The sequence below is a fragment of the Choloepus didactylus genome, chromosome 4 (genome assembly GCF_015220235.1).
Source record: "Choloepus didactylus isolate mChoDid1 chromosome 4, mChoDid1.pri, whole genome shotgun sequence".
Classification (NCBI taxonomy): Eukaryota; Metazoa; Chordata; class Mammalia; order Pilosa; family Megalonychidae; genus Choloepus; species Choloepus didactylus.
The window spans coordinates 132,985,666-132,999,047 of NC_051310.1; the positions used below are offsets into that span (position 1 = coordinate 132,985,666).

At 37.3% G+C, this 13,382-nt stretch overlaps 1 protein-coding gene across 1 annotated transcript in view; it reads right to left on the bottom strand.

The window, feature by feature from the left end:
- Positions 1-10,846, bottom strand: part of SLC24A5 (solute carrier family 24 member 5) — a 47,147-nt gene extending 36,301 nt beyond the window's left edge. Inside the window, exons 1-2 of the mRNA XM_037834064.1 lie at positions 10,726-10,846; positions 9,834-10,013 (exon numbers count right to left, since the gene is read on the bottom strand). Of these exons, the coding sequence (XP_037689992.1) occupies positions 9,834-10,013; positions 10,726-10,846 (301 nt within the window). The remainder of the gene's footprint in view (positions 1-9,833; positions 10,014-10,725) is intronic.
- Between the last annotated feature and the right edge of the window lie 2,536 nt (positions 10,847-13,382).

Here is a 13,382-nt window from a genome sequence, read left to right on the forward strand (position 1 = left end):
ACTCCCAGGGAGGAATATAGACCTGGCATCGTGGGACAAAGAACATCTTTTTGACCAAAAGGGAGATGTGAAAGGAAATGAAATAAGCTTCAGTGGCAGAGAGAGTCCAAAAGGAGCCGAGAGGTCACTCTGGTGGGCACTCTTACGCACAATTTAGACAACTCTTTTTAGGTTCTAAAGAATTGGGGTAGCTGGTGGTGGATACCTGAAACTATCAAACTACAACCCAGAACTCATGAATCTCGAAGACAATTGTATAAAAATGTAGCTTATGAGGGGTGACAATGGGATTGGAAAAGCCATAAGGACCACACTCCACTTTGTCTAGTTTATGGATGGATGAGTGGAAAAATAGGGGAAGGAAACAAACAAACAAACAGACGAAGGTACCCAGTGTTCTTTTTTACTTCAATTGCTCTTTTTCACTTTAATTATTATTCTTGTTATTTTTGTGTGTGTTGTAATGAAGGTGTCAGGGATTGATTTAGGTGATGAATGTACAACTATGTAATGGTACTGTGAACAATCGAATGTACGATTTGTTTTGTATGACTGCGTTGTATGTGAATGTATCTCAATAAAATGAAGATAAAAAAATATTGAATCTAAAAAAATGTACAAATATAAGAATGTTTTTACATGAGGGAGAACAATTAAATGTCAACATTGCAAGGTGCTGAAAATGGGATGGTATTGGGGAAAAATACAATCAATAGAAACTAGAGTCTATATTTAACAGAAACATTGTAATATGCTTCCATTAATTGTAACAAAGGCAATAAACCAAAGCTAATTGTCTATAAGAGAGGGATATAAGAGAGAGATATAGGATTCTTGGCATTGGTGGTGTTGTATGACCTTTTCATTATATTTTATTTTTATTTTATTTTTTCTTTTGTGTTTTTTAGTCACCATTTTTTCTTTTTTCTTTCTTTCTTCTTTTTTTGCCTCTTCTTCTTTCTTTGTGGAAGAAATGGAAATGTCCTCATGAGATAGTGATGGATAATGCACAACTATGTGATTATACAGGGAACCACTGATTGCTTACTTAAGAGGGAATGTATGGTGTGTGAATAAAAGTGTCTAAAAAATAAACAGAGGGATACAAGTCTGGAGAAAATGTGGAGAAAGGGATGTACCTAATCACCGTTGGTGGGGAAGTAGAATGGTGTAGCCCATTTGCAGGGCAGTGTGGTGGTTCCATATCATTCTGCAACATGTTATTAAGGATATACTTGGAAGAACTGAAAAGAGGGACATGAATGGACATTTGCACAATGGGTTTATGGTGACAGTATTCACAATTTGCAATGGATCAAGGGGGCCTAAGGGTATATTGGCTTATGAACAGAATGGCGAACTATGGTGTATACATACAATGGAATATTGAGCTGCTACAAGAAGGAATGAAGTTGTGAGGTGAATGGACATTGAAGACAGTATGTTGAGTGAAATAAACCAGAAATGAAAAGACAAACATTACATTGCCTCACTAATATGGATGAACTATAATGTGCAAACTCTGACAATTGAATCTGAGAGCATAGGTTATCAGGGGGAAACTTATTGTAAGGGTTCCTAGATTGTAAGCTCTTACAGTAATTATATCTTTTCCTGAGATGCAATGGCTATTTCTAAATTCTGAGATGGTGAGCTCTTTGTTTATAACCTGATCAGTCCCTGGAACTTTGGGTATCTGTGTGACATCTGAGACTCAGGGCCAGAGTACAGCAGCTATGAATGTCAGCATTACCCCATATAGCAAATGTTAAAGAGTCTGAAAAAGAGATCAGACTTCAATTAGAGATATGAATGAAATTGACTTGGTTAGGACTAAGGTAAATCAGACTAAAGGTTAAAGGATTATTGATGGTGTTTTAAAACTTCAACACCAAAGACCAAAGGAAGAGATGTTTATTAGGTACAAAATCTGTTTTTTGTAGGAAACTATATAATTTAACTTGTATGATCAGTTTATTCAAACACCATAATTACATGGAACTTTGACTAGGGAGGGAAATCTGGTTGGTTTGTACAGGTTACTGTGAAGCCCTGAAATATCCCAGAGAAATTTGGGCAGAGAATAAAAATGTATTTGCAAAGCCCCCTTGAGGGACTGGGGAGAAATGTGGAACTATGAAACTTCCCCACCTGAGGAATTACTGATATCCTCACAGGCATTGGGGACTACCAATTTAGAAGGCTGAGCCTACTTATAAATTTGCCTAAGAGTCACCCCCAGAGAATGTCTTTCATTGCTCAGGTGTGTTCTCTCTCTCTAAGCCAACTCTGTTGGTAAACTCACTGCCCTCCTCCCTACGTGGGACACAACACCCAGGGGTGTAAATCTTCCTGGCAACATGGGACATGACTCAGGGGGATGAACTTGGCCCTGGCATTGTGGGAAGGAGAAATCCTTCTGTACCAAAAGCAGGAAGAGAAATGAAGCAAAATAAAGTTTCAGCGGCTGAGAGATTTCAAATAGACTTGAGAGGTCATTCTGGAGGTTATTATGCATTATATAGGTATCCCTGCCCCCTTTTTTGTGTGTATTGGAATAGCTAGAAGGAAATACCTGAAACTGTTGAACTGCAACCCAGTAGCCTTGATTCTTGAACACTGTTGTGTAACTATGTAGCTTACACTGTGTGACCATGTGCATGTGGAAGCCTTGTGGCTCACACTCCCTTTATTCAGAGTATGGACAGATGAGTAGAAAAATGAGGACAAAAAGGAAATGAATAATAGGGGGGAGAAAGGGTATGGGATTTTTTGGGTGTTCTTTTTTACTTTAATTTTTATTCTTATTCTTTGTTTTTGTGGTAATGAAAATGTTCAAAAATTGATTGTGGTGATTAATGCACAACTATATAATGGTCTTGTTAACAACTGATTGTACACTGTGGATGACTGTATGGTTTGTGAATATATTTCAGTAAAACTGAATTTAAAAATCATTAATTGACAAAGTGGGTGTAACTATGTCAATTCAATGTTCAACAAGGAAATATGGAAAATGCAAAGCATTTGCAGACTCTTCTGAAGCCAGTTTCTGTGGATATAAATAAATTGCAGGGGAATTGCTTTTTATTGCTGATGTCATAATTTGGATGAGACCATGCTAGATATTGAAAGGACAAATGACAGAGTTAATTTATAGGCATTCAAAAATGAATTGGGCTAGCACTATTTCTACCTCATTTTGTTGCCAGTATTTTGGTACTCAAGACCAGGGGCAATTCTTAATGGCTGAAGAAGATTTGACAGTGGCAGGAGCATCTATCAATCACACATCCATAATAGCTACTGTATTATGTTTCAGAGCAAAGAGTGATTCATTTGAGAAGTGCGTATTTGCTGATGATGCTTCAAAGTAATTTCACAAGTGGCATGGTGGAAGTCATTATTAAAGACTTATGAAGTCATTTCATGAAGATTATTACAAAGCAAGAATCTAAACTTTAATGCAGTAGTTTTTTTTTTCCTGCAGTATTAGGAAAAGTTTTCTTCACCAAACCTAAGCAAGATTTTCTTTATAAGCAAAATTCTTGATGTATTTATTCCTTCTATTGAGTCATTGTTCAGTCAAGGCATTGTTTTGAAATTGTGAAAGCAGAAAAATAATAATTTTATTGTTCCAGAAGAGAAGATGCTAAGTGGCATATAGTACATTAAATTTTAAATGTCTTGGTTTTATATGCTTAACATGATGCATTTGGTTTTATCTTTTCTAATTAAAAGTGTAGTACTGACACAAGAATGCAAAAATAAATTGCTAAAACAAAGGTAAGAAACAGATACACATATATAAGAATTTAGTAAATGAAAATTGGTCACTTTGGAAAGCAAATCTAATAAAACAATTCTTAGGGGAAGGAACAGTTAAATGTAAAAAAAACAAAACAAACAAACAAACCAAATAACAAAAACAATAATACAAGTAGAAGAAAACATGACAACTTATCTGACCTAGGGATAGAAAGGTATTTGCAAGCATAAAACCAAAGGAAGATTTAGAAAAGAAAACATATATAGCTTTAGTTAAAAAATATAGACTTTGGAGAGGAAGAAGATGGTGGCATACAGAGTAATGGAAGCTAGTTAGTCCCCCTGGAACAGCTAATAAACAACCAGGAACAACTAGTAAATAACTTGGAATAATTGCAGGGGGACAAGCATGACTGCCCACTCATCATACACCAACCTGAATTGGGAGGAATGCCCAAGATAACAGCATAAAATCTGTAAGTAAAAACTGTGGATCTATGGTGAGGGCCATTCCCCTGACTGGCAGCCCAAACTGCAAAGCCTCGCTGTGATAGAGAGCAGCACTCTCCAAGCAAGCGAATATAGCTCAGCCCAGTTCCAACTGAGGTTTTGATTAACAAGCATGGACTGCTTAATAGAAGTTATAAATCCCCAACAAACAGACAGAGGCATTTGGTGATGACTGACCTTGGAAAGCCAGAGGACCTCTCTGGGAGGGAGGGCGAGCCCAGAGGATCAACTGCTATCTATGGCTGATGGGTGAAAGTGAGGTTGGCCATGTACTGGCCCTGAAGGGGAGCTCTCTGTTCCTTTTTCAGCTCAGTGGAGAAAGCCTCAGCCATTTTCAGTTTCCAGCACTCTGACCCAGACAAGGGTGGAGATAGCAGAATCAGAGAGACTATTCAAATGCAAATGATATCCGCCCCCGCCAGTGGTGTATCTTTCCTAAGAGGAAAGAGGTGGGGCTCAGCTCTACTACCCACCTTCCATTCAGAACCAGACCCCAGAGCCTGGGGGTAAACAGCCACCGGCCACACCTCCTTACACCAGTCTTGAGCTACAGGCTGACAGGTGCCACCTGCTGGGCAGAAAAGCACAGTGACTAAAGGCCTCACGGGGTGTATCAAGCTTCTAAGATGCCCTCAGAGAAACTGGATACTATTCCCTCCTTCCAAGACCTGAGCCCGTTCTGGTCTGGGAAAACCTGATTGGGGTAACCAAGGAAACCAGATACCTAGACAACAGAAAACTGCAACCTACACTAAGAAAAATGAAGCTATGGCCCAAAGGAACAAACTTACACTTCAACTGAGATATAGGGGTTGAAACTAATGCTAAATCAATTCAAAAAGTTTAGGGAAGATATGGCAAAAGAGATGAAGCATATAATGAAAACACTGAGTGTACATAAGGTAGAAATTGAAACTTCAAAAAAACAACTGGCAGAATCTATGGAAATGAAAGGCACAACACAAGAGATGAAAGACACAATGGAGACATACAGCAGCAGATCCCAAGAAGCAGAGGAAAACACTCAGGAACTGGAGAACAAGACACCTGAAATCCTACACACAAAAGAACAGACAGAGAAAAGAATGGAAAAATATGAGCAATGTCTCCAGGAATTGAATGACAACATGAAATAGAGGAATGTACATTTCATGGGTGTCCCAGAAGGAGAAGAGAAGGGAAAAGGGGCAGAAGCAATAATAGAGGAAATAAAAATGAAAAATTCTCATCTCTTATGAAAGACATAAAATTACAGATCCAAGAAGCACAGTGTGCCCCAAACAGAATAGATCTAAATAGGCCTATGCCAAGACACTTTATCAGATTATCAAATGTCAAAGATAAAGAGAGAATCCTGAAAGCAGCAAGAGAAAAGCAATCCATCACATACAAAGAAAGCTTGGTAAGACTATGTGCAGATTTCTCAATAGAAACCATGGAGGCAAGAAGGAAGTGAGGTAATATATTTAAGATACTGAAAGAGAAAAACCACCAACCAAGAATCCTATATCCAACAAAATTGTCCTTCAAATATGAGGGAGAGCTTAAAATATTCTCAGACAAACAGACAATGACAGAGTTTGTGAACAAGGTACCTGCTCTACAGGAAACACTAAAGGAAGCACTGCAGATAGAAAAGAAAAGACAGGAATGAGAGGTTTGGAACACAATTTTGGGAGATAGTAGCACAGCAATGTAAGTACACTGAACAAAGATGACTGTGAGTATGGTTGAAAGAGGAAGGTTAGGAGCATGTGGGACACCAGAAGGAAAGAGGAAAGATAACGACTGGGACTGTATAACTCAGTGAAACCTAGAGTGTTCAATGATTGTAATAAAAGGTACAAATATGTCTTTACATGAGGTAGAACAAATGAATGTCAACATTGTAAGGTGTTAAAAATAGGGTGGAATTGGGGGAAATACAATCGATGCAAACTAGAGACTATAATTAACAGAAACATTGTATTATGCTTCTTTTAATATAACAAAGGCAATATATCAAAGCTAAATGCGTATGGTGGTGGGGGGGCATAGGGAAAGGGTATGGGACTCTTGGCATTGGTGATGTTATCTGACTCTTTATTGTACTTTAGTTTAATTCTATCTTTCCTTTTGTTGCTTCTTAGCTGTCATGTTTTTTGTTGTTATTATTTTGTTTTTTTCTCTCTTTCTTTTTCCCTTTTCTTTTGTCTCTCTACCTTCTTTGACTCTTTCTCCTTCTTTCTGGAAGAAATGGAGATATCCTTATATAGACAGAGGCAATGGTTGTGAATACATAAGTATGTGACTATACAGGGAACCATGAACTGTTCACTTAAGATGGAATGTATGGTGTGTGAACAAAACCATCTCAAAAAAATGGATTAATGAAGAAACTTTGAGGGCACTACATTTAGTGAAATAAGTCAGACATTGTGCCAGTTTAAATGTATTATGTCCCCTCAAATGCCATTATCTTTGATGTAATCTTGTGCGAGCAGACCTATCAATGTTAATTAGATTGAAATTCTTTGAGTGTTTCCATGGAGATGTGCCTCACGCAACTGTGGGTGATGACTCTGATTGGATAATTTCCATGGAGGTGTTGGCCTGCCCATTGGGTGGGTCTGAATTAAATTACTGATGCACTATATAAGATCAAACAGAAGGAGCAAGCTGCTACAGCCAAGAGAGACACCTTGAAGAAAGCACAGGAGCTGAAGATGAGAGACAGTTTTAAGACAGCTGTTGAAAGCAGACTCTTGCTCCAGAAAAGCTAAGAGAGGACAAATATCCCAAGTGCAACTAAGAGTGACATTTTTGAGGAACTGCAGCCTGGAGAGGAACATCCTGGGAGAAAGCCATTTTGAAACCAGAAATTTGGAGCAGATGCCAGCCACATGTCTTCCCAGCTAACAAAGGTTTTCTGGACACCATTGACTATCCTCCAGTGAAGGTACCCGATTGCTGATGTGTTACTTTGGACACTATATGGCCTTAAGACTGTAACTGTGTAACCAAATAAACCCCCTTTTATAAAAGCCAATTCATCTCTGGTGTTTTGCATTCTGGCAGCATTAGCAAACTAGAACAGACATGTAAGGACAAATATTGTATGGTCTCACTGATATGAACTAATTATGGCATGTAAACACATAGACATGAAATATAAGTTACCAGGATATAGAACAAGGCTAAAGAATGGGGAGTGGAGCAAAATGTTCAATTAGGGTGAACTTAAATGTTTGGAAATGGACATAGATGATGGTAGCACGTTGTGAGAATAACTAACAGTGCTGAATGGTGTGTGAATGTGGTAGAAAGGGGAAGCTTGGGGTCACATATGTCACCAGAAGGAAAGTTGGAGGTTAAAAGATGGGAATGTATAAAACAGTGAATCTTGTGGTGGAAAATGTCCATGATTAACTGTACAAATATTAGAAATCTCTCTAATGAACTAGAACTAATATATGACACTATGGCATATATGAAAAAAATATACTTATTGCAAACTATGTACTATAGTTAATAGTATTTCAACATTCTTTCTTCAACAGTAACAAATGTACTATACCAAAACTGTGAATCAATAATGGAAGTGGGGTGGTTAGGAGTATGGGAGAATTTGAGTTTCTTTTTTTTGTCTTTATTTCTTTTCTGGTTGAAGAAAATGTTCTAAAAATTGAAAAAAAATTAATTGTGATGATGGATGCACAGCTGTATGATGGTACCAGGGGCAATTGATTGTATTCTTTGGATCTTTGGATAATTGTGTGGTATGTGAACAATCTCAATTAAAAAAAAATGTAAACTTCAATGTGATAAACACACAAAATAAAAAAAGCATGCAATGAGAAAAACATATGATAAGATTATATGAAAGGATTAATATCTGGTTTAAATGTCTTGAAAATTAATGAGAAAAAGGCAGATAATCCCAACAGAATATGGGCATAAAGCTCAAATAGATAAAATGCACAAAATCAAGACCACAAATGCCAATAAACATGTAAAATATCCAACCTCACTAAAAATAAAACCAATACAAATTTTATAAAATGAAGTACCATTTTGCAATGATTAAAAAAATATTTAAAATGGTATTATTGCAGTTTTATGGAATGGATGGACCATATGCTATGGAAGTTTAAGTTGCCACATACTTTGAGGAATGCTTTTTTGGCACCATATATCATAAACCTTAAAAGATACATAGTTTTGCATCTTTAGCTGGAGATGACTGGAGAAGTGAACAAAGATTTTATGTAAGTATGGTCATAATATTATAACAAAATTTAGAACAAATCAAATGCCCAAAGAGATTATCAGTTTTTGAAAAATGGTGGTAAAATTTTATTGGGTGCCTGCTATGAGTCAAGTGCTTGAATAATATATTGAATCATGGACTACCATGCTACCATTAAAATCATGTTTTTGAAGATTATTTAATTACATAGAAAATAACATGGAAAAATTGGCATCATGAAACTTCACAAGGAAAGAGCCAAAACTGTAAATAAAGCAAGATCCTAAAGACTGAACAGAAATATACCAAAATTGTAACTGTGGGGATCTCTGGTTGATGGAAATAATATTATTTTAATGTTTCTTCTACTTTTCTTTTGGATTTTCCAGTTTTTTTTTTTTTTTACAATTACCGTGTATTACTATTTTAATCAAAAACAAAATATATTCAAACAATGAATTTCACTAATCTAAATGAAAACTATATGTTTAAGTAATGTAATCTCAAAGAATAGTGGCAGTGTCAATGTAAAATGTAATGTCATATAAAAAAGTAAAGATGTGCCTTTACTTAAGCTATCTAATATTAGTTACAGTAAACTAGGAAACTGAAAGCTGACCTACTCTATAAATTTTTTTCATTGAGTAAATATGTGCTGAGTGCTTTCTCTTCTATTGTCGAGTACTGTTTAAAAATTTGATGTTTAAAAGTCAAATTTACAACTAACAGATGCCTGAAGTCACTTTACATAGGATGCAGGGCTTGCTATTTATTTATTTGTTTATTTATTTATTCATTCATTCATTTTAGTTTTCTGGTTCATAAACATCCATTAACTTTATTAATGGCAGAATACTGGAAAGGAAAGGGGAAAAGGATGCCTTTAATTGCATTTGTTAATCACCTGCCTTTAACGAATACATATATATTGATTTTGGAGTAAAAATGAAATAATTATTTTTAAAGATAAAATGCAAATATTTGTTCTATATTAGGAATATACTCCAAGAACATACCTGTCAAATCTTGGAAAGTTCTTATAACAAACAACCTGAAAGTAGAGTAGACAAAAGGGAAGATTCTGGTAATAGGCTATATAATAATCACTGTGGGGTACTCATTTAAAGATGCTTGGCTTTCACATTAACTACCACTCCAGGGAAATCACACTCCAGCCAGTTGCCCAAGACACAGGACCCCACAACCCAGAAGTCAGTGCTCTGCCACCCCGTGAGAAGGACAGAACTGTTGAGCTATTTCAAAGAGAGCAATGTCTGTGTGATAGAACTATTCTGGAAGGTTATAGTGGAAGTTTCTAGCCACTTACATTCACTGATGATTTCCAGGGAGGGTAGGAAGTACTCGTTACAGACAATAGATATAGCCATGAACATGTAAAGGATAATTAGGAAGTAGATTATGATGCCTCCAGCTGCTTGCTCCTGTTTCGTGAAAAACCCTTCAGGAAACTCTGATGATGGAGAAATAACACATTGGGTGGTATTTCCTGGTAAGGGAAAAGGGGAAAATTTGAACAAGGTTGGGTTGGCATCACCCATTCCAAGCCCACAAAAAGAGATTACTTAGAAAACTGTAAGTGGGGGTATCTGGGTGAAATTTTAAGAAACCCAGTGAAAATTTATAAACCACTTCTGAATATGATGAAGTCGTAGAGCTTTAAAAAATTATTTTTTGGGGATTGGAAAATGGTGCTTTAATGAAATAAGCTGATGATGGTAGAAGAATTAAAAAGAGAAAATCATGAAATCACTCCTCATCTGCTTTACTTCTGAAAGTGTATGCTGAAGCCCTCTCCCAACCCCAAGCAGAAACTATATCTCTGATGAATAAAAATTTCTATTGTCTGTACAATTTCATTTTACTACTTCAGAACCCAGGTTATCCATAGGCCTGCAAAGAGTCATCCCCTTGCAGAGAGAATTTCTAGGGTGGATATATTTTTTTCCTGATTAAGTCTCCAGCAATAAAAACTGGAGACTTGCCTGCTTTGTGATCTCTGTGAATTGCTTTGGCACTATCTCTGAGAACTTATTTGAGCATCGAAAGTGTTTGATCCCCTTCCCAAAGCTAAAAATCAGATCAAGTACAGCAGGAAGTATAAGCAAAAGTGAAGCAAGTGGGATATTCCCTTTCTTTGTCCCTTCACCTACAGGTGGTAGCAGAAGGAGCAGGGGTAGATGCACCCAGGATCCACCTACCTGTGGCCCTCGGGAGACGCGGGGACAGGGTGGCCCCACGGGGGGCCAGGTATGCAGCGGTCCAGAGGATGCCGAGCAGCAGGGCCCTTCTTGCCCTCCTTGGGCCCCCGTTTGTCTGCATCTTGGCTGTGCTCTTGCTGCAGCGTGCAGCTTTGGAAGGGAGAAAAGGAGGACTAAGCTGGATCATGTGAGGAGGCTCCTTCCTGCCCAGTGCCCTGCTCGGGGCACATCTCATCAAGGCCAGCCCCGGAGGGAGGGGGATTGGAGTGTGACTGGGGCCGGCCAAGCTGCCCTGATCAGGAGACCCGCACACCACGGAGCCTGGAAGAGCAGAGTCTTTGTCCAGAGCTGTTCCCATGACCCACGGTCTCTTAGGCAGCTTGCACTTTATAAAAATGAGTGGTTTGATGTTTTCATAGTGGGTCTGCTTTAGACTCCGTAGATTTCTCGGGACCCGGGGCCTTCCATCACTCTCTCTAGCTCTTGCTCCTAGAAGTTGCTGGGGCTGGTATATACACATTCTTTGGGTAGCTTGGCACCCTTTTATATTTATGTTTTGGCCTTTCATCTCCATCTCCAGTTAGGGCTAGAGGCAGAAAGATCAGTAAGGAGGCTACTGCAATAATTTAGAGCAGAAAGATGGTGGCTTGAACCAAGGCAATGGCGTTTTATGGAGAGAAGCGAACGTCTTCAACAACAGTTAAGAAAGTAGAGTGGATGATATTTGGTTATCGATTGACTGTGCTCTCTGTCAGAAGGAGTTATCCAAAATGCAAATTTGGCAAGCCAGGGAGTGTTCAAATATAGGTCACTAGCTTCCCTGCCTTAGCATTTATTGGGCTTTCTCAGATAATAAGAATATGTGGCAGTCTAGCATTGCAGTTAATAGTACAGACTCGGGAGCCAGATCACTTTTTGACTATTTGTAATGAGGATATTATAGTACTACCTCTGTGTAGAGCATCTGCCACATCTTCAATTTTAGCCATTTATTATTATTGTTATTATTATTATTATTACTCTTGATTGAGATAGAAGCTTCTTGGTCATTGAGCAATTTTGTAGTTCACCTGCAACTTTCATGCTTCCTTTGCTTTGCAGGAAAAGCATAAAAATTGATGTGCTGAGTTTCAGATTTAGAAAGTGGGTTTTTCTGGTGGGAAGGAATAAATTGCTTCTGGATGTTTGTGATCTTGGGTTGGCAAAAATTCTCAAATTCACTTTTGTTTTGCTGGGAATTGCTACGCCTTATAAATTACTCTGAAGTCATTTCTAGGAACTGGATATCCAGGCGTGTGGTGTGGTTGTGAGACTGGAGTCACCAGAGTGTAGCCCAGTCACAGAGCAGATGCTCCACAGGCAGAATTCCAGCAGTTGACACCCACAGGAGGCTGTGCCCTGGACCACTGGCCATGGCTTCCTGGCCAGCAGTGGCTGGGACTGGGGGGAAGAGGTCACTTGGTTTTGTACTGAGTGGAAGTGCATCATTAGCCTGTCCTCTTCAAAGGACAGTAATTATAGTTCAGTCAGCCAATAAAATTAAACAGCCAATACAAACAAAACACTATCAATAGCACAAAAACTCAAACCTACAGTGAATACTTCTAAGAAATGGAAGATTCAAGCCAATTACAATGGAACAGGAGTGAATCACATATAGTAATATTCAATAAATATTGTTGATTGATTACATTAATGGTTCTTGAAAACACATTCTCAGAACACACATGTACTTAATCTAAACAAATTATGTGATAAAACATGGATTTACAAAGAAAAGATAATTTAGGAGGCTGATTAAATTTGCTTTACACATTTAGTCTTCATTTTATAAAAGGGTTTTTTAAAAAAAGGCTTTTTGTTGTAAAATAAAACACAGATACAGAAAGCCACACAAAATAAATGTATGTATATCATGTTATTATTGTATTATTTTTATAATTATTATTTTATAAGATGGACATATTAATCACCCCTAGATAAAGAAATAAAACATTACCAGCCACCTTAGAAACCCCTTCATGGGACTTATTATTAACCCCTTCCTTCCACCAAAAGTAACCACTTTCTTGATTTATATAGTAGCCATTTCCTTATGTGAGTCAGTTTAAGTAACTTGTGCATTTCTAGAAAATCATTCATTTTGCTATAGATGATCTGATTTCTTGGTACAAAATTGTTCCTAGTATTCTTTCATTTCTGAAAGGTTGGTAGTAATGCAGCCTCTTTAATTTATTATTTAATTATTTGAGACCTCTTTTTTAATTGGTCATGCTAAAGATTTGCCAGTTTTATTGATCTTTTCAAAGAACTGAATTTTAGTTTCATTGATTCTCTATTGTCCTTATGTTTTCTATTTCATTAATCTCTGCTTTAATCTTTATTATTTTCTTCCTTCTGCTAAATTTGGGTTTACTTTGCTCTTCTTCTTCTAGTTCTTCAAGGTGTGAAATTAGGTTATTGGTTTGTAATCTTTCTTCTTTTTTAAATGTAGGTGTTTACAGCTATAAATTTCCTCTGAGCTCCGCCCTCATTGCATCTCTAAATTTTGGTATATTGTATTTTTTTTTAACTTTCATTTGTCTTTAAATATTTTGCAATATTCCTTGTATTTCTTCTTTGACCACTGATTGTGTTATATAATATTCACATATTTG